General features: G+C 53.3%; 1 protein-coding gene and 2 long non-coding RNA genes across 3 annotated transcripts; all 3 read right to left on the bottom strand.

Moving 5' to 3' along the window:
* Positions 1–1,752: 1,752 nt before the first annotated feature.
* LOC148182386 (uncharacterized) lies at positions 1,753–2,812 on the bottom strand. The gene is made up of 2 exons (XR_015774766.1): positions 2,778–2,812; positions 1,753–2,268 (listed from the first exon to the last, which is right to left on the bottom strand). It is a non-coding gene; the product is annotated as an uncharacterized LOC148182386 (long non-coding RNA).
* A 3,501-nt stretch (positions 2,813–6,313) lies between these two features.
* On the bottom strand, positions 6,314–8,101 carry LOC148182385 (uncharacterized). Its single transcript, XR_015774756.1, has 2 exons — positions 8,018–8,101; positions 6,314–6,845 (listed from the first exon to the last, which is right to left on the bottom strand). It is a non-coding gene; the product is annotated as an uncharacterized LOC148182385 (long non-coding RNA).
* Positions 8,102–11,297: 3,196 nt separating this feature from the next.
* LOC102113346 (uncharacterized) lies at positions 11,298–16,720 on the bottom strand. Its single transcript, XM_014262175.2, has 4 exons — positions 16,641–16,720; positions 14,930–16,149; positions 13,086–13,110; positions 11,298–12,179 (listed from the first exon to the last, which is right to left on the bottom strand). The coding sequence occupies exons 2-4, from the start codon at positions 16,132–16,134 to the stop codon at positions 11,529–11,531; spliced, it is 1,881 nt and encodes a 626-aa protein (XP_014117650.2). The 5' UTR covers positions 16,135–16,149; positions 16,641–16,720; the 3' UTR covers positions 11,298–11,528.
* Between the last annotated feature and the right edge of the window lie 1,457 nt (positions 16,721–18,177).

Here is an 18,177-nt window from a genome sequence, read left to right as displayed (position 1 = left end):
AACCCTCATATTCATATTTATCTCCTGTGTCTCATTTTTAGCATTTCCGACTTGACGCAGTCAGGGGGAAAAGAAAAAGCGCCAATGATGGCATTTTCCTCAGCACTTTAATAAACAAACAATTTCCCAATCTGCTTAGAAGGGAATTTTGGAGGCAGTTGCATATTTCTGTGGCAAAAATGAACCTATCCCCGCAGTTATTAAGTGATTTGTCATTGGGCAACCGGGATTGCATCAACTCCGGAGGGTTGACTCCTTCCCCGCGCGCTGCCCCTGGTTCTCCGTGGCAGAGTCACGTTTTGATTGACACAAAAGATTCTAATTAACAGCCACAACTCCCAGGGACTTCATTAGAGGGAGGTCCTGGTGGCTACCTCGGAACACCTCGGCTCCGGAGGAGACGCCAAAAGGACGTCCCCAATCCCGATTCTTTCCATTTTCCAACCATCAGCTGTTTCTTTGTTTGTGCCACAACATTTTCCTGTTTACGTTCCTCCTGGATGGAGGGAGTTTGAAATCCTCAGCAGGAAGGGTTTGTGCAAGGGTTTTCCCTCTTGGCAACCTGTTTTCGACCCCAGATTTCTGTGGGGTTCTGTTTTATTTAAGCAGTTTTGTGATTTTTGTTCATTCCCGCATTTCGCTCTTTGCTTCCACGTTTTTCTCAGAGCACCCCAAGGTTTTAGGACAATAAAATGGGTGATTGTCCCTTTCCTGTGGCTTTTATCCAGGTGAGCACCACAGGAACAACTCGGGGGTCAGGGAATGAGATGGTCTTTAGGGCCCCTCCCAACCCGAACTATTTCATGATTCTATGATTATTTATATTTATTTTGTAATGCCGTGGTTGAGAAACCCAAAAGCTTTTAAGAAAAATCTTTTATAGCCAATCCTTGCTTAGGAAAACCTGAAGTCTCCTGGAAATGATGCAGAAATTCTTCATCTGGGTGGATGAAACTCCTTTTTTTGGGGGAGTCAATTCTGCGTCAGGCAGGAGGAATTCACGGAATCAGGGAATCGCAGAATGGTTTGGGTTGGAAGGGACATTAAAGAACATCTCATCCAACTCTCAGAGCTATTAATTCAAGCTGAGTCTGGCTGCTGAGCTCTTGGGGAAGCTGATGCAGCCACAGAGCCTGTTCTGGAACCGGTGTCTCAGCTGGACTGGGAGATAAGGAAAGTCTGAGGTTGTCAAAAGTCCAGAGGGATTTCACACTTAAAATAAGCGCCTGCAATTGTCACTGGAAACAGTAATTTGGAGCTCAGTGAAAGAAGGAGGGTTAGGAAAACCCACGAGGTGCTTATTTGCATTTATTAGGCACCACCTCGAAATGTTTTGTGAGTCAGAGGGACAAATGAAGTGTGAGGAGCTGCTGAGGAGGGGACCGAGGTGCTCCAGGTCCCGTCCAGCCTGGACACTCCCAGGGATCCGTGGAATCACCACCCTCCCGGAAACAATTCCTTCTGGATATAAATGTATAAATCCGCATCCTGTATATCAACAGGTGAATAAATACAGTGCAGACGAGCTCTCCGAGCCTCTGGGAAATGCCTCTGGGATCACTGGCTTTTATTATTTTGACATTTTAGGGATGTTTTGTGATCAGTTTGAGGAGGAAAGAGAGAGAAGTGGTGACTAAGAAGAAGTCAGAGGTAACAATTGTTCTGAAGGAAAAAAAAAGGTCAAAGAATAAACAGACCATAAACCTCTTTTACTTTTGGAAATCAAATTTTATTGTTTTGGAGGCTGTCACATGGGTGAAAAGCAGCAGGAATCACTCCCAGCTTTATGGAAAGCAACCTGAGCTGGGTCTTGCCTGCGGAGCAAATTAAACCGAATAGGAGCAAAACCAGGAACCAAATTCTAACAGTGGGCGAAGAATTCGAGGATCAAATCAAAAATGCGAATAAAGAACCATCGATCGAAGCTTTAGGCAGGGAGAGCACCCAAGGCAGGAGCGATCCGGTGCATCCCAGAGCCGGATCCTGCCCTCAGTACTTGGGGTACGACGGTGGCAGCTTGCAGATGTTCTTGGTGACCTGGGGGCAGACCGGGGGGCAGTAACGCTGCACCGGGGGGCAATAAGGCTGCACCGGGGGGCAATAGCGCTGCACCGGGGGGCAGCAGGGGGTCACGTAGCTGAACTTCTGCACGGGCTGCCTCTGGATGGTGTAGTGGCAGGAGGGCCCCGGCTGGCAGGAGGAGTGGGACTCATGGCACGAGGTCTCGTGGCTGTGGCAGGACCTGCGGGAGCACATCGTGGGGCAGAGCTGGAGGGAAGAGAGGAGCGGTCACAGCGGGCACGAGCTTATAGACATTTGCTCTGGGATTCCCCATTTTCTTCCTAATTTCCAGTTCTTCGGGGGTGAGAAAGTGGGGTCAGTGTTGTTGGGAGAAGCTTTAATCCCTCACTAAACCCAGAATCTTTTGTGGATGGGACTCGATTTCCAGAGAAAAATTGGTCCAAACATCCATTTCCCAAGAGCCCTCTGGTTCCTCCCGCTTGGGAACCTCCCAGTCCCTTTCCCACAAAACCCTGTGGCTTTCCTGTCTGTATTTTCTACCCTTTCTGTAGTTTTGGTATAAAAAGGCTCTGCTTGAGGCCTTTATTATCATTTTTTAAATAATTTGCTCTTGTGGGTAACAAGAACTTGGTCTCCGGCACGGCCAAGATCCGGCGGTGAGGAGGGAGCATCCAACACTCCAGTTCTACCCAGACTCGTGGGAAAACATCCAATTCCCTAAAGAAACTCCAGGGAAAGAGAAAAATCAGACTCACCCTTCAGCAGTGGGGATGGAGCTGTTTTGGAGCAGAGCAGCGAGTGAAGGGAGCCGGGATGGGAAACCTTTTATACTTTTCCACAGGGTTATCTGGGACACGAGGCATCCCTAATTACAGATCCCAGCCCATTTCTATCCGCTGTGTTCAGCTTCCCGTATTTTCCCTTTGATGCTCTCTGCTTCTAGCATTGTAATTATTAATAGCTCATTAATTCCTTCACCTCCCTATGAAGGAGATTGGAAGGAATTTCACGTGAAGTGACGCCAGCCCCGGCACCAATGGATCTGCTCGTGGACAGCGTGGAGCGGGCAGAAGAGGTGTTTGTGATCCAGAAGTGCCAATTCCTCAGGGTCACGTGGAAACACGTGATCCACCTCCATGTGAAAGAAAAATTACTGATGTTAATCCCTGCGGATTGGGTTCAGGGCAGGAATAATCCAGAGGAATTGCCCAATGGGGCCGGATATCTCAATGAGAGATTTGTATTAGCCCAAATCTGTCCTTCAGTGATAATTCCAAACAATGTGGCCCAGCAAGGACTTCTCCTCCAGGCGCCCACCAAAGCCAAAGGTCACAGGTTCTGCCACCAAACCTGCTCCAGGATGGGCTCCTGTCCATGGTCCACAGGTTCTGCCACCAAACCTGCTCCAGGATCTGCTTCTGTCCGTGGGGTCACAGGTTCTGCCACCAAACCTGCTCCAGGATGGGCTCCTGCCCATGGGCTGCCACCTCTGTGGATCTCCATCCACCACAACCTGGCCAAGCAAACCCAGGGGCTGTTTTAATCTGCGTTTGTGACGTGGTGTTTGGGGCAGCGGTATCAAATCCCAGGACAGGATGGTTTGAGGTGAACAGAATCCCAGATTTCCAGAATTGTTGATGTTGGAAAAGATCTCCAAGACCACTGAGCCCAACCTTTGGCCAACCCCCACCTTGTCAAGCAGACCAGGGCACTGAGTGCCACATCCAGGCATTCCTTGGACACCTCCAGGACAGCCCAAGTCCTGCTCACCCCCCCCCCCCCCCCCGAGGTGTTTTGGTTGTTTTCTCTTCTGATTTTACTCAGATTTTATTTTATTTTAGCTGGGACAAAGTGCTGCTGTTGCTGTCCTGCTTCCAGCACTTCTGGAATGATTTCAGGGATGATGAGACGGGGACGAAGCTCAGGAGAGGCATAAACACAACAATGTGATGTAGAACGTGGATTTTCCCAATGCCCGGGTACAAGTCATGCCCGTCTGACCCATCAATTACATCTTCTTGTCCCATAAAAGTCAGGAATGTGTCAACATTGGGATGGCACTGGGGATTAGGCGTGAGGCACGAGGGATTTGGGGATGATGCTCTGCTGACTCACCGGGATCCCTCAAACTGCTCCACTCACAGCTGAGCTTCGTTATCCCAGAGCACAGAACGAACCCGTGGACAATTCCCTGCCAGGTTTGGGTCAGGCAGCACTTAAGGGATTTTTGGCTGTGTGTGGGAGGGGATTTGCTGTCATGTGAGAGAGGTGAGGAGGGAAAAATGAAAGAAAAAAGGGTGTCAGATAGAAATGTCAGGAACTGGGGGATGAAACAGAGATGTCTGAGGTCATGAGAGGGCAAAGCCCCCATTCTCCTGGAGTGGCTCACTGTGGAAGCTTCCAGCTCCGGGAAGGGTGGGATGAGCAGCTGGAGCCGAGCAGCCGCTCCCTGCTTTTGGCTGAGGGGGTTTCGCCAATGGCCTGGAACACTGACAGGAAATTATCCACAGATTCCGTCTTTGCACACCTGACTTGGCTCTGCCTCAGCCAACCTGTGCTTGCTGTGAACAGTGCAAGAGGGAGAGGTTTTCCCTGGAATATTTCTCCGTGGGGATTCAGCTCCTTCGCTGCTGTGGCCTTTGTGGGAGGAGGAGGAGGAGGTGGGGACAATTTCCTGCTGGATTTCTGCAACCTTCCCTGCTTCACTCCGCAGATGTGTGCGGAGATAACAGAACTCCAGCTCGGGAGAGATTCCCGTCTTTCCTTCCGTGAAGTGACACAACCTGGATGGCTCCGGCTCAGCCGGGAGCGTGGGTGAAACCTTGGGTTGCTTGGAAAGGATTCATATTCGGAGATTTAATCTTCCCACAAAGGTTTTCAGTCAGAGTCCAGCCCAGCCTGGAGCCTCTCGTCTGGCGGGGTTCCAAGCCCTGTTGGCACAGGTGGGTTTGGCACTGCCGGGGACTGGAACCACTCCACGTCCCCGTGCCAGGCTGGAGCCGCACCTTCCCGACCCCGACCTTCATCCCTCGCTCCTGCCATCACCGACCTCACACCTGGGACTGAGGCTCCTCGTTATTTTAATCAAGAGCAATAATTAAGCGGGTGCTAATAGCACGTTTTCTTGCTCCTTTCAAAGGTTGAGCACAAAGCCTTGGCTAATTAAATGTCTCGTGCATTACACAGGGTGCTGCTCTCGTCCCACAGAGCCACTGATGCCCGCAGCAATCGGCCTGGTGGGTTCTGGGAGAGAGCCCAGGCACGGCTCCGCTGTGGTGAGAAATCCGGATTTTCATGGACGTCTGTTCATCTGAAATTCCATTTATTTTTTTTCATTTCATTCATTTTATTCATTTCATTCCTTTCGCATCTACAAGAGGCACTCAGAACTTTTATGGTTTAAGTCAGTTTAAACCTGGGGAGGAGCTGGGAATGTTTTTTCTCACTCAAGAGAGATGTTGAGGGGCTGGAGTGCATCCAGGGAAGGGAACAGAGCTGGGGAAGGGGCTGGGGCAGCAGGAGAAGGGTCTGGAAAATTCCTGGGAGAAAAGGAAGCTCAGGGGGGACCTTCTCCCTCTCTCCAACTCCCTGGCAGGAGGCTCAGGTGGGACATCAGGAGCAATTTCCTCGTGGAAGGGGGATCAGACCTTGGAAGGGGCTGCCCAAGGAGGTTTGGAGGTGTCCAGGGAAAGGCTGGAAGCGGCACTCAGCATCCTGGGCTGGGTGAGAAGGTGGGGATCAGGCACAGCTTGGACTCAAATGTCTTGGAGAGCTTTTCCAACCTCGTTTACTCTGGGATTTCCTCCAGGGAACACAAACTCTTGACGGGATTTTCAAAGCAGGGAGAGTCCCCTCGCAGAAAAGACCAATCCAACCCCAAATTCTCCACTTGGAGGGGTCAGAAGGGACACTGAGCAGGACGTGGTCCCTTCCCTGCTCCTGTTTATGGAGATCTGGGATTTCCAGACTTCCCAGACGGACTCTGCTCCGTGCTCACCAGCCATGAACAAATCTCAAACCCTTCACAAGGTGCCTGTGAGGGCGGGAGGCTCCAAGCCAAGGGCTGGGGTTACGGAGATGCTGATCTGCACCTGCAGCCCCAGACAGCTTTTGAAATCAGCCTGGCAGGTGCCCAGGGTGTGGGGACTGCAGAGCTGAGCCATCCCAGCCACTGGAATGCCACGGGAAGGGGTGGAAGCTGTGGAAAGCAGCTCCCCTGAGCCCAGGCGGGCTTGGGAAACGATGCCAAAGATAAGGAAAACCAGTGGAAAAACACCAGGACGCCAGCACGTTTGATGAGCTTTAGGTTTTAATATCACACCTTTGCTACTGGAGACAGGAGCAGGGAATGAAGAGATCGGAATTCCCGCGCGCGAGGGGGGAAAAAAATCCCAATTCCACCGCACTAATGCCACTTGGGGTTCTCAGGAGGAGGGAAGGGGCCGGAGGGATGAGGCAGGGCCTGTCCAAGCTCAGGGGACAGGGGACAGGAGCAGCTCCGAGCCCTTCACTTCTGCTGCTGCTGCGGCGGCCACTGCACCGGCTGCTTGATCTGCTGCTGCTGCTGCTGGCACGGAACCTGGGCCAGGGGCACCTGCCCCGTCCCGGTGGCCACCGGGCACTGCGGGGTCAGCACCACCACGGGGGTCACGTCCGGCACCGGGGTCACCTCGTGGCACACCACCCCCTCGGAGCCGTGGCAGGAGCGGTCGCTGTCGTGGCAGGAGGAGCTGCCGCCGTGGCAGGAGGAGCTCTCGGAGCTGTGGCAGCCTCTGTTCTCACGGGAGCACATTTTTGGGCTGGTCGGAGGGAAGGCTGGAAACCTGGAGGGGAGAGAAGTCTGGCGTTAGATGCGGGGAGGGCACTGCTGCCATCTCTTGCTCTGCTGTGGGGTCGGGGTCCCTGGTGGGGCCCAGCAGGATTTGCCTTTCTGCCCGACCAGTTTCCCCAGTTTGGGGCTCCATTCCCACAGTCCTGGATCAGCCTGGACCATCTGGACACCCTCATGAGTCCCCACAGCAGCCCCGGCCTCTGTTTCTGCTGAGCTCCATGAGCTGTTTCCCTGTTCTTCCTTGAGCCATTTCCTGGCTATTTTTGAGCCATTTCCCTGTTCTTCCTTGAGCCATTTCCCTGCCATTTTTTGAGCCATTTCTCTGTTCTTCCTTGAGACATTTCCCTGTTCTTCCTTGGCTGCATCCCGGGATGCTCCCGGGGGAGCTCTGTGTGATGCTGGGATATCCTGCACCAGTAAGAGGCATCTTGGCAAGAATCCCAAAATCTCGTAGCCTTGAGGGGCCCTGGCACAGCCAGGACTGGTGCCAGGGCCCTGGAAAAATCCACTTCCAAAGGCAGGTGCCCAAAATAAAGACAAATTCCTGAGCCTTCCCTCCTCCTCGTGTCCTCTGCTCCCTCCAGGCCCCGTTTCCTGAGCATGAGGAAAATCCTCTGTGCGCATCCCAACCCCCTTCCAAGGATTGCTGGGATTTCAGGGAGGCAAAAGGCATCCGGGATGCTGAGCTGGAAGAGGATCCTGCTGCTCCTTCCTCTCACAGTTTAAATCCACCTTCTCCGCTCTTTCCTAAATTTCTTCAAGGGTGTTTTAATACTTTCAGCTCCTGAATGTTTTCCAAAGGAGCTTAGTAAAGGAGTCAGGCTTATAAATGCAATTAAAATTCCCAGCTTAACCCCAGGGGTTCTTATGGAAGATCAGCCTGCTGTCTCCCATTCATCCCCAAATCCCATCCTTTGCTTCCAGTCATTTCCAGTTTGTCCTTTGGATACTGGAAAGCACCGGGGTCATCAAAATATAACTACGGGTAATAAATTTTACTTCTCAGAGCAGGTGGCCATAATTTTCTGGAGCACAAAGTAGCCCCAGCCACAGAGCCAAGGATTTGGCTCTCAATAACCCCAGGAAATGCCCCCAGAGCAAAGCTCAGCTCAGTGCAGGGAATTTTCGTTGGAATTAAAGGTTAGCAGTGGAGCAGGGACTCACCTTGGCTGTGAAGGCTCGGGAGGAGGAGCGGAGCTGAGTGAATGAGCTGCTCTCCCCTCCAAGGACTTTTATATAGTTCCCAAGTCCCTTCCTGAAAATGCAATAACCCCCTGGGGAAAAATGACCAAGGTATTTACAAAACAGCCACACCCCTAATTACCCACCACCTTCAAAAGCTCCTTCCACCCGGTTTCTTTGATTGACTTGTCAGGCTCTGGATTGTCTTCCTCGTCTTACACAGCTTTAATTGCACCCTGCCCCTGGCGGGCTCTGAGTGAAAACCGTGTGGGCGGCTCGGCTGTCTCACCCTCACGGCGCGATGAGTTTTAGGTTGCAAAATGGATGGCAAAGGTGGTGAGTTTTGGGGTTCCTGTCCTCCCAAAACCTCTCACCTGGAGTCTGGCAGGAAGCAGAGGTCCCGGTGCCCAGCCCTCCCTGACTGGTCTTGGTAGGGCCGGGCTCTTGTGGAGAAAAACCACTGTTCTCAGGTGCTCACCATAGAAAACGGCAAATTCTTAGAAAGTCTTGGTTGGATGTCCTTGGAAAACATCTCTGAAGTAATTTTCACCCCGTGAGACACCTGCAGGAACCGAGCTGAGGGTCCCCTCTCTGACAGGGTCATTTCCCAAAGGAACAAAACCAGGATGACGAAGTCTGTGGCCACTGTGGGAGGCTCTGGCTGGGAAGTGACCTGGCAAACCCAGCTGGTGGCACAGGCCACTCTTGGAAGTGTTGGCTTCTACCTGTGAATCCCCCAAAAATGTTACGAGGTTTCCTCAACGTGAGGGAGAACCTCTTGCCGTGGAGGGGGGCAAAGCCCTGGAGCAGCTGCTCAGGGAGGGCCTGGAGTGTTCCCCTCTGGTGTCACTCCGAACCCTCCTGTCCCTGTGTCACCTGCTCCAGGTGACCCTGCTCCCCTGCTGCTCGGGGATTCTGTGATTGTGAGATCCGGGATTTTGAGATGCTGTGGTTCCACGGCTCTGTGATTCCCTACCTGCGTCCGTCTGCTTCCCACCTAATTTTACGGCCATTCCACCATCACTGACTCAGTCACCACCAATTTTCATCGCTGGCATTTTTCCTGGCCAGCCCCAAGATGCCCCACACAGAATTTCTCTTTGAAAATTCCCATTTTACTCATATTTTACTCTGTTTTATTTGCCGGGGTCTGGAGCGGTGATGGGAAATCGGTGTCTACGGAAGGCGCTTGCGCAAACCTTGCACCCGTGAGTAAGCTGTGAGTAAAATGCTGGGTCAGAGACCACGAGCTCCCCACGCATCCCGAGCTCCGCTGGCTCTTCCCTGGGGCGGGATGGGGGCACCTGGGTGCAGAGCCCCGGGATGGTGCAACCATGGATGCAAAAACGGCTTCGCAACAGCCCCGGTTTCCCGTTTTCCCTCCCGTTTCCGGCCTGACCGTGGAATTCCAGCAGGACTCCTGATGTGTTTTCACTCATTTTCCACCTCCACTCACGGAGCCACGGAGGTTTTCGTGGGCAGAGATCCCCTGAAGCCGAGGGGTGGCTCCCGTTTGCTATCACTGAGACAACTCCTGGAGTTTCTATCCAGAGGCGCCAGCTGGAGACTTTCATCCAGAAGCCAGACCCGTGTTTACTGCTCAGCCCAGCTCACCAACAGCTGCAGGAGGGGGGGCCTTGGTTTAACAAGCACCGACAGGCTCGGGATGAGTCCTGGCTTATCAGAGCTGGGGATGAGTCTTGGCTTATCAGAGTCGGGATTTGGGATGTGTTATCTTTGGAGTGAGTTCCTCAGAGGATGACTCGTCCCTGCCCTGTTGCACAAGGAAAGGGGAGGAAACCTCGCTGTGCCAAGGATAAAACCCAGCCTCGGACGCCTCCCAGCCTCGGGAAGGAGCTGAGCTCTGGGGAGGGCGGATCAGCTCCGGCTCCTCATCCAACCTCTGGATGCAAACCTGTTCGCCCTGGGTCTATTAAATATTGAACCACCCCAGCTTGGGGAGTGCCCTTTGAAAGGAGTCTTGAGAACCAGGGAAGAAGAAATGGGATTTTGAAGTGTTTCCAGTTTTCTTTGTTTTGGGAGGGACTGAAATTTTGAGGTGGTTTTTGGTCAGTTGGATAAACACAAATACTTGAAGGCTCTGGGCTCGGTTTTCTGGAATTCTCTGGGAATTTGTTTGAGCTCTCAGATAAACACAAATACTTGAAGGCTCTGGGCTTGGTTTTCTGGAATTCTCTGGGAATTTGTTTGAGCTCTCAGAATTTTTTTTTCTCCCTTCATGAAGGAAGGAACCCCATGGAAATATCAATAATGCAGTGGTAGATTTTAGAAACACAAATAAAAGCAAATAAATGATAACGTTGCCTAATTTTAGAATGAAATTTAATAGGGCTGGTGACAAAATCTTGTGTAATTGTCCCCACATGATGATCTTGCAACACTTTATGAGTGAAGGATCCTGTGGCATCAAACACAGGTTTAGACCTCAGAGGATTTGGGTCTTTGGTGTTTCAAGGCAAAGTTTTCTGGATTTGGGGGTCAAAACCCCCCCCGGTGGGTGAAAACAGAATGGCAAAAAACAAACATTCTGCTTTTTTTGTCTCACTTTTAAATGGACCCAGATCCACGGGTGTTTTGTTGTGTTTTTTTTTTCCCCCCTTCCTAACAACAATTTGGATGAGTCAAACAACCCCAGAGAAGAGTCCTGGAAGATTAAATGTTGGGCAAACCCCACATCCCAACCAGCACCGGCACCGTCCTCTCCCTGTGCCTAATTTAGGGCCTGATCCTATCAAAAAATGCCACGAACAGGTTCTGGGGCGGGAGCCAAGGAGCTCGTTGGAGTTGCCTCATTCTACGTGCTCGGGGTTTCGCCATCCTGGCAATCTCTGGGACAGGAGGCGGGAATTGCTGCCGAGTAAACAACCTTTCACTCCCGAGGTCACGCTGTAAATAATAATCAGTCGGAAATCCCCCGGGAGATTGGTGGATCTCGTTAATAAGGGGGATCTCGTAGGGTCCGGGCTCCTTGGGGTGGGAACAGCATCTCCAGCGAGAGCCAGGTTAAGATTCCCAGAATTCTGGAATGGTTGTGGTTGGAGGAGACCTCTGGAGATCTCCCAGACTCCACCTTCTCCCTCCGTTGAAAATGATGTATTTTTAATTGTATTCATATAAATGTTACATTCAAATTGGGTGTAAAACACACATGAAGAAGGTCCTTTGTGTTGTGGGGATTCCTTGAGGACAAAAATTCACATTTTGAGTGAAGGAGCCAGAAATGAAAGAAACTGTCCCAATATTGAAACTACCCACACACTGTGAGGTTTTATTTTCCAGCCCGTGATCCAAAGGAGATGGAGAAAAGAATATTTTCCCATCACCACAGCACAAACCCCTTTTTCCAGCAGTTCTGGGGGACTGTTGTCAGCACAGCCCCACGTGAGGAATGCGATTTAGTGGCGTGGTCAGGGGGAAATTCCATTGTGGCACATCCAGGGGCACTTTTGGGATGTGGGAAAGGCTGGGCCAGTCACTTCTTCTGGATGGGGGGCCAGTGGGTGCTCTGCTTGCACTGCTGGGTCTTGACGGTGGGGACAACCACGGGGCACTTCTGCTGCACCACCTGGGCGCATCCCCCGCCCGCAGGGCTGAGCTCTGGGACTGGGAACGTCCCGGTTCCGTATCCCCCATAGTACCCCGACCCCTCAGCGACGCCCCCCATGCTCAGGGTGTCCCTCGGGGGTGCGGTGTATCCATACCCAGCCCCTCCTCCCTCAGCCATTCCCAAATCCCCTCCGTGGTAGATGGATGCGCTGCCCAGGGCAGGAGCCGCGCCCTCACCGCTGTACCCCGCTCCCACTCCGGAGCCATAGACCGGGACCGTGCCCACCGAGATGTCCCAGCCAGATGTGACCCCACAGTCCCCGCTGGCCACCACGAGGGACCCGTTGGTGTCACATGAGAAGCTCCCCGAGATGCTGAAGGGGGCTGGCGCTGGCCGGGACGGGCAGGGCGGGGGTCTCGGCCTGTAGGTGACCGAGCCCTCCCTGCCGCCGGAGAAGGAGGCGCGGCCGTGGTGGTTGGAGAAGCTCCCGCTGCAGAAGCCGCTGTGGCTCAGGGAGATCTCCCGGCTGTAGCCCCGGTTCCGCCGGGAATATTTCCGCCGGAGATAGTGGTAAAGCTGGAAGAGGAAAGGAAAACACCCAAACTTGCAGGGTTTTGCTTCGTGTTTGCGCCAGGGCTGGTGGTGTGGCCAGGAAAGCTTGGCCAGGGACTGGGGCAGTTCCAGGCTTTGAAACCCAGTACTGCTGAGCTGTTAGAGAATCATGGAATTGTGGAGTGGTTTGGGTTGGGAAAGACCTTAAAGCTCATCCAGTGCCACCCCCTGCCATGGCCAGGGACACCTTCTGCTAGACCAGGTTGCTCCAAGCCCCTATTCTTCAAATCCAAGGATATCTGTGCTCTTCCAGGGATAGCTTTCCTCTTTCTACCTCTATTTCCAGAGAATCCCAAAGCTGAAATATATTCTGAATCCAAAACCTGAAATATAAATTCTGAAATAGATTCTTTTGCCCTCTAATAACTGCCATTCCCCCTCTCATTTTCGTGTCCACAGACACAGAGTTTCAAAAATACCGGGGATCATCCTCCTTTCTGTTTCTCAGTTGTTGCAAGAGTGAAGGATCAAAGTTTCCACCCTGGCTCTGTTACTACAGCCCCAAAATTCTTTTATAGAAAGTGATTGGCTCGGACACAGAGGTTCGTGGCCATCCTGAGGTCCAGCTCAGGGCTGTTATTAATTAATATCAAAAACGTGTCCTGCACATTCAAACCCACAAACGTTGTGCAGTCCCCACCGCAGACCCCATCCGGGTTTTTACCCTGCTCATCCCTCTGCATCCCGGTCTGATGCCTTGATTTCCCCTTTCTCCCCAGGACTGGACCCAGAAAGGAGCAAGAACCCACCCAGATCCCGAGGATTTGTCTCAGGACGAGAGGTCCCGCTGCCAGCGCCAGCCGAGGTCTCAAATCAGCTGCAACCCGCGACTAGGAAATGATAAAATCCCAGAAAAAACCCCAGACTTACCCTCTTCAGCCATCGGAAACACATTTAGGAGGTAAAAGTCGACTGAATGAGTTGCTTTAACAGCCTCGGGAGCATTTATATGGCGTTTAACATGTATGGGAAGTGAGACACCCTCGGGAATGAGAAGGATTTATTTACCAAACTGCGATTTCAGTGTTTGCTTTGACTCCCGATCCATATCTCCCTTCACACCGCTCATTTCGCTGCTGTAATTGTTACTTCTGCCTAATGAGCCGATTCCTGTGCCCCTGCCCTGGGCTACGCAGGAATCCTCGGGCCCCCAGCCCCGGGAGAGGTGGGTGGGGATGTGGGTGTAGGAGAACTCACAAGGGGAAGAAATGCTGGCGGTGCTCTGGTGACGAGCTGAGCCCTCCCTGCTGCCTCCAGGGAAAGCTGTTTGTTTTTCACATTTGCATATGAACCAGAAGGTCTTTAGAAGTGATTGATGCCCTAAATGGGTATTTTGCAAGTGGGTGCTCTAAGGGAGCTTAAACACGGAGCTTGCGGGATGTCCCGATGCTTAAACCCAGCCGGGCTGGATCAGGCTTCAATGAAGGATTATGCCACCAAATCCTTCCCTTCCTTCTTTTTCATCTCCTTCCTCTGGTTTGGAAAGAGCACCTGGGCCTGCAGGGAGGCTGGAGGGGGTTGCAGATCCCAGCTGTTCCAGCCCGACCCCACAGAGCAGCTCTGGGGTCTGCTCAGCTCCGGGGAGTGTCACTGTGGGGACAGAGAGTCCCAGCTTTGGCCAAAGCCCCAATCCCGGGTAGAAATCCGTGCGTGGGGCTGTCAGGACAGGGTGCAAAGCCTGGGAAGGGAGGAATTTGGGGCCGGGAGGAAGATTTGGAGCTGCCTGAGGGATTTGCTGCAGGTTTTATCCCCTCCTGCCTGACCCAGGGCTGGGTTGGCTGGTTGGAAGGTGAGGCTTCCCTCTGGGTACAGATCATGGAATTCCAGGATCCCTGAGGTTGGAAAAGCCCTCCCGGACCATCGAGCTCAGCCTGTCCTCGCTTTGTCAGCCATCCCGGAGCCTTGAGTGCCACCTCCAGCCCTTCCTTGGGCACCTCCAGGGATGGACACTCCAAACCTCCCCGGGCAGCCCCATCCAAGGCCTGACCACCCTTTCCATGGGGAAATTCCTGCTGCTGTCCACCCTGAGCCTCCCCCCGGCCCAGCCTGAGGCCGTTCCCTCACGTTTGCTGCAGAAAAGGGGAGGATGCCAAGGCCGTGGAAGTTGTCATGGTTTTATTGCCCACCTGTTGGGTCATCCCCAATCCCTGCTTTTCCCAGCTGAGCCTCGTGGGCCTGGTCACGTCTCCCATCAGGTCCACAGAGGTGGTCAATGGGTGCTGGCACCTCAGAGGACACGGCCTGCACCATGCCCAGGCACCAAAGGGTGTTGGTGCTGTGGTTCCTTTGAATTTTGGGATCTTCTGTTCCTCCCTCACAGAGCCCAGGTGGAAAATGAAGGTGCAGAACCTCTGGGACAATAAACCAGGTGGCTTTGGAGTGAAACACCTCATCAGAGACATTTCTACATCCCAAGACTATGAAATGCAGGTTGATGGTGCAAGAAATTAATTAATTACCAAAATAAAAGGGCGGTTTTGAGCAATTACGACATTTATTTGCTATAAAAAGTGCCTTTGGGAAAGCAGCAGAACATTATCAAAGGCACCCCAACACCAGGAGCACAGCAGGGGAATCCTGGAGTTCTCACACGAGGATGCAGCGTCCAGGGGACAGGAGAGGATGCGCTGGGAAGGACCAGGCAGTGGAGCCAGGGCTGGGACGCAGAGGTGCCGTGGCAGAGGCTCAGAACCGGAGCTGCCCAGGGCTGTCACTTCTGCTGGCTGTAGGGCCAGTAGCAGCTCTGCTTGCTCTGGTGGGACACCACACTGGGGATGACGATGGGACATTTCTGCTGGGAGGAGCCTCCACCGCCACCTCCAGAGCTGATGATGATGGTCTGGCCTGAGGAGCTGCTGCCGTATCCTCCGCCCATCCCATAGCTGGATCCTCCACTGCAGCATCCGGAGGATCCACCACTGCCTCCACCTCCAATGATGGTCTTCCCTCCTGAAGAGCCACCACCGTAACCTCCTCCCATCCCGTATCCTGAAGATCCCCCACCACAGTACCCAGAGGAACCTCCACTGCCTCCCCCTACAATGATGCTCTTTGATCCTGAAGAGCCACCACCATATCCTCCACCCATCCCGTAGCTGGATCCTCCACTGCAGCATCCAGAGGAACCTCCACTGCCTCCATCTCCCATTATGATCTTGCTTCCTGAAGACACACCACCATATCCTCCACCCATGCCATAACCTGAAGATCCTCCACCACAGTACCCAGAGGAACCTCCACTACCTCCCCCTACAATGATGGTCTTTGATCCTGAAGATCCACCACCGTATCCTCCACCCATGCCATAGCTGGACCCTCCACCACAGTATCCAGAGGAACCTCCACTACTTCCACCTCCAATGATGCTCTTTGATCCTGAAGATCCACCACCGTATCCTCCTCCCATGCCATAGCCGGACCCTCCACTGCAGCATCCAGAGGAACCTCCACTGCTTCCCCCTCCAATGATGCTCTTTGATCCTGAAGATCCACCACCGTATCCTCCACCCATGCCATAGCTGGACCCTCCACCACAGTATCCAGAGGAACCTCCACTGCTTCCCCCTCCAATGATGCTCTTTGATCCTGAGGAGCCACCACTGTATCCTCCTCCCATGCCATAACCTGAGCACCCTCCACTGCTTCCCCCTCCAATGATGCTCTTTGATCCTGAGGAGCCACCACCGTATCCCCCTCCCATCCCGTATCCGGAGGAGCCCCCGCTGCAGCAGGATCCACCTCCTCCACCACCAGAGCTGATGATGATTTTGCCGGAGCCCCCTCCGCCCCCGCAGCAGGAGGAGCCCTGGGACTGGTAACTGGAGGAGCCGCTCCCGTGGCAACTGGAGCCCGAGCTGTGGCACCCGCTGGACTGGGAGGACATCCCATGGCAGCCTCCGGAGCTTTGTCTGGAGCACATCTTGGAGCGGTGACCCTGCAAGGAATGGAGCTGTCAGAAAGGAGAACCTTGGAGACGCAGCTGAGCCTTCCCAGCAGACAAAGAAGGAAGAGCTCCCAGGAATTGTCCCATTTGTCCCATCTTCTGTGGCCCTAGCAGGACGGCAGCTTTAAACTCCCTCCCCCTGTGAGACCTGCCGTGGCATCCCAGGGAGCTCTCTGCAGGTCACAACAGCTGCAGGAAGCCTCTGCGTGCAGGAAGGTTGGGAACACTTCCCGAGGTTCGCACACATGCTCTGGCATGCCTAAAAAATTGTGTGGATCCTTCTGGATGTCTCACACTGACTCAGCAGCTGAAAGTTCAGCTTTCAGAGTTCCAGCTGCAACTGTCTAAGGAAGGCAGTTCTGTTGGCACCTCCAGTTGGATTTTGGTGGAGCCACCATGGCTCAAAGAACGCCCAAAAGACAAACTGGTGGAGGGATCTCCCTGCGTAAAGGTTCCAGAAGCTTCCGTATCTATGGGCTTACCTTCAGTGCTGGTGGGAACGTCGCGGTGCTCAGTGTTGGTCGAGTGAGGAGCCCTGGGGTAGCTGAGCTTTTATACTGGATGTGTTGCGCTCCCGAGGGAAGTGAGACACCCTAAGGAATGCTGAGAGATTTATTTACAGAGCTTGGCCTCAGCTGCCTCCTTCCTTGACTCACTTGCAGCAGAGGTGATGCGAAGGAGGCGCATCAGCCCCGTTCTGTACCGCAGTCGCTAATTCTGGTTAATGATTCCCTTCCGGGAGCCTCGCTCCAAATTTTTGGGGCAAACGACACATCAGGGTCTGTTTTGGGGGTTCCTCAATGTCTTTCTGCTGGGCTGGAGCTTCTTGGGCGCTCAGGACAGAGTGGGGGATGAGCAGATGCCAAGCGATGGGGACTGGCGTGAGTTGAAGCCAGAGTGTGATGGAAGGACAGGGATAAAGGATGTGCTTGAGCAGAACCCCAGAGAATTTTGGAGAATTTTGGAGAATTTTGGAGAATTTTGGAGAATTTTGGAGAATTTTGGAGAATTTTGGAGAATTTTGGAGAATTTTGGAGAATTTTGGAGAATTTTGGAGAATTTTCTCCAGGACTGGCAAGACAGGGAGCAGGATCATGCCCATCCTGCTGGGAAAGGCCAGAGGTACCACCCCAATGGAGTTCCCTGCTTTGGAGCTGCCCAGTTCTGTGTCAGAGGATGCTGTGAGGGTGACAGTGACAAAGGGGACTTCTCCCTTCGGTCTTTTGCGACCCCAGCGTGGAAGAGGCTGTTGGATTTCCATCGAGGTCTGTGCTCAGCTCCAGCTTCCAGGGGTCTCAGTCTCCAGGCTGGAGCGGGGAAAACCTTGAAATCCTTCTGCTTTTCAAAGTTGCACAAACCAAGGCCATCAAGACCTTGCCGTTGAGCTCTAGGACATTAAACAGCCCGTCTACCTCAGCAGGAGCCATTTCTGAGGGTCTTCACTGGCCACCCCACCCACACCTGAGCAGAGGAGTCACCTGGATACGTTCCCTGCTGGAGGATGACAATTTGTCAGCACAGCTGTCCCAACACCAGCTCTGTGTCACGCGTGTTTGGAGCCTGACAGCAGCATCCGCCCTCCCGGGACACTGAGTAGAGGAAGGACTAATAGGGGTTTTAGCTGTGGGGACGTGTGACAGCAGCAGCAGGTCCCAGCTGTCACCATGAACATGACTCTGAACACGCACACGCGACACCCTTGGGATGGGGACAGGGCCACCGGCACTGGGGACACACGTGCAGGGGCTTCCTTCGTTCGGCTTTGGAGTCCCTCCCGTGGCTTTATCTCTGTTCTCATCTCCAGATCTGAGGTGTCACCGCTGTTCTGGCTCTCAGCTCTGATGTGTGGGTGTTGTACTCCTGAGGATCTCAACACCTTGATCCCTTCCGTGCCTTCAACCTGTAGGGACTTGCCCAGAGGGACACTCGGGATTAGCTGCTCCTTGGCACAGAGGGACACCCAGGATGAGCAGCTCGTCCTGACCCAGGGATGAGCAAACACCGTGGAGGTTTCTGGAA

This window comes from Pseudopodoces humilis, chromosome 31 (genome assembly GCF_049639895.1).
Source record: "Pseudopodoces humilis isolate 2021_Gansu_Grassland_sample_001 chromosome 31, ASM4963989v1, whole genome shotgun sequence".
Classification (NCBI taxonomy): Eukaryota; Metazoa; Chordata; class Aves; order Passeriformes; family Paridae; genus Pseudopodoces; species Pseudopodoces humilis.
The sequence above is the reverse complement of the archived record's forward strand: the minus strand, read 5'-3'. Positions and strand labels throughout refer to the sequence as shown.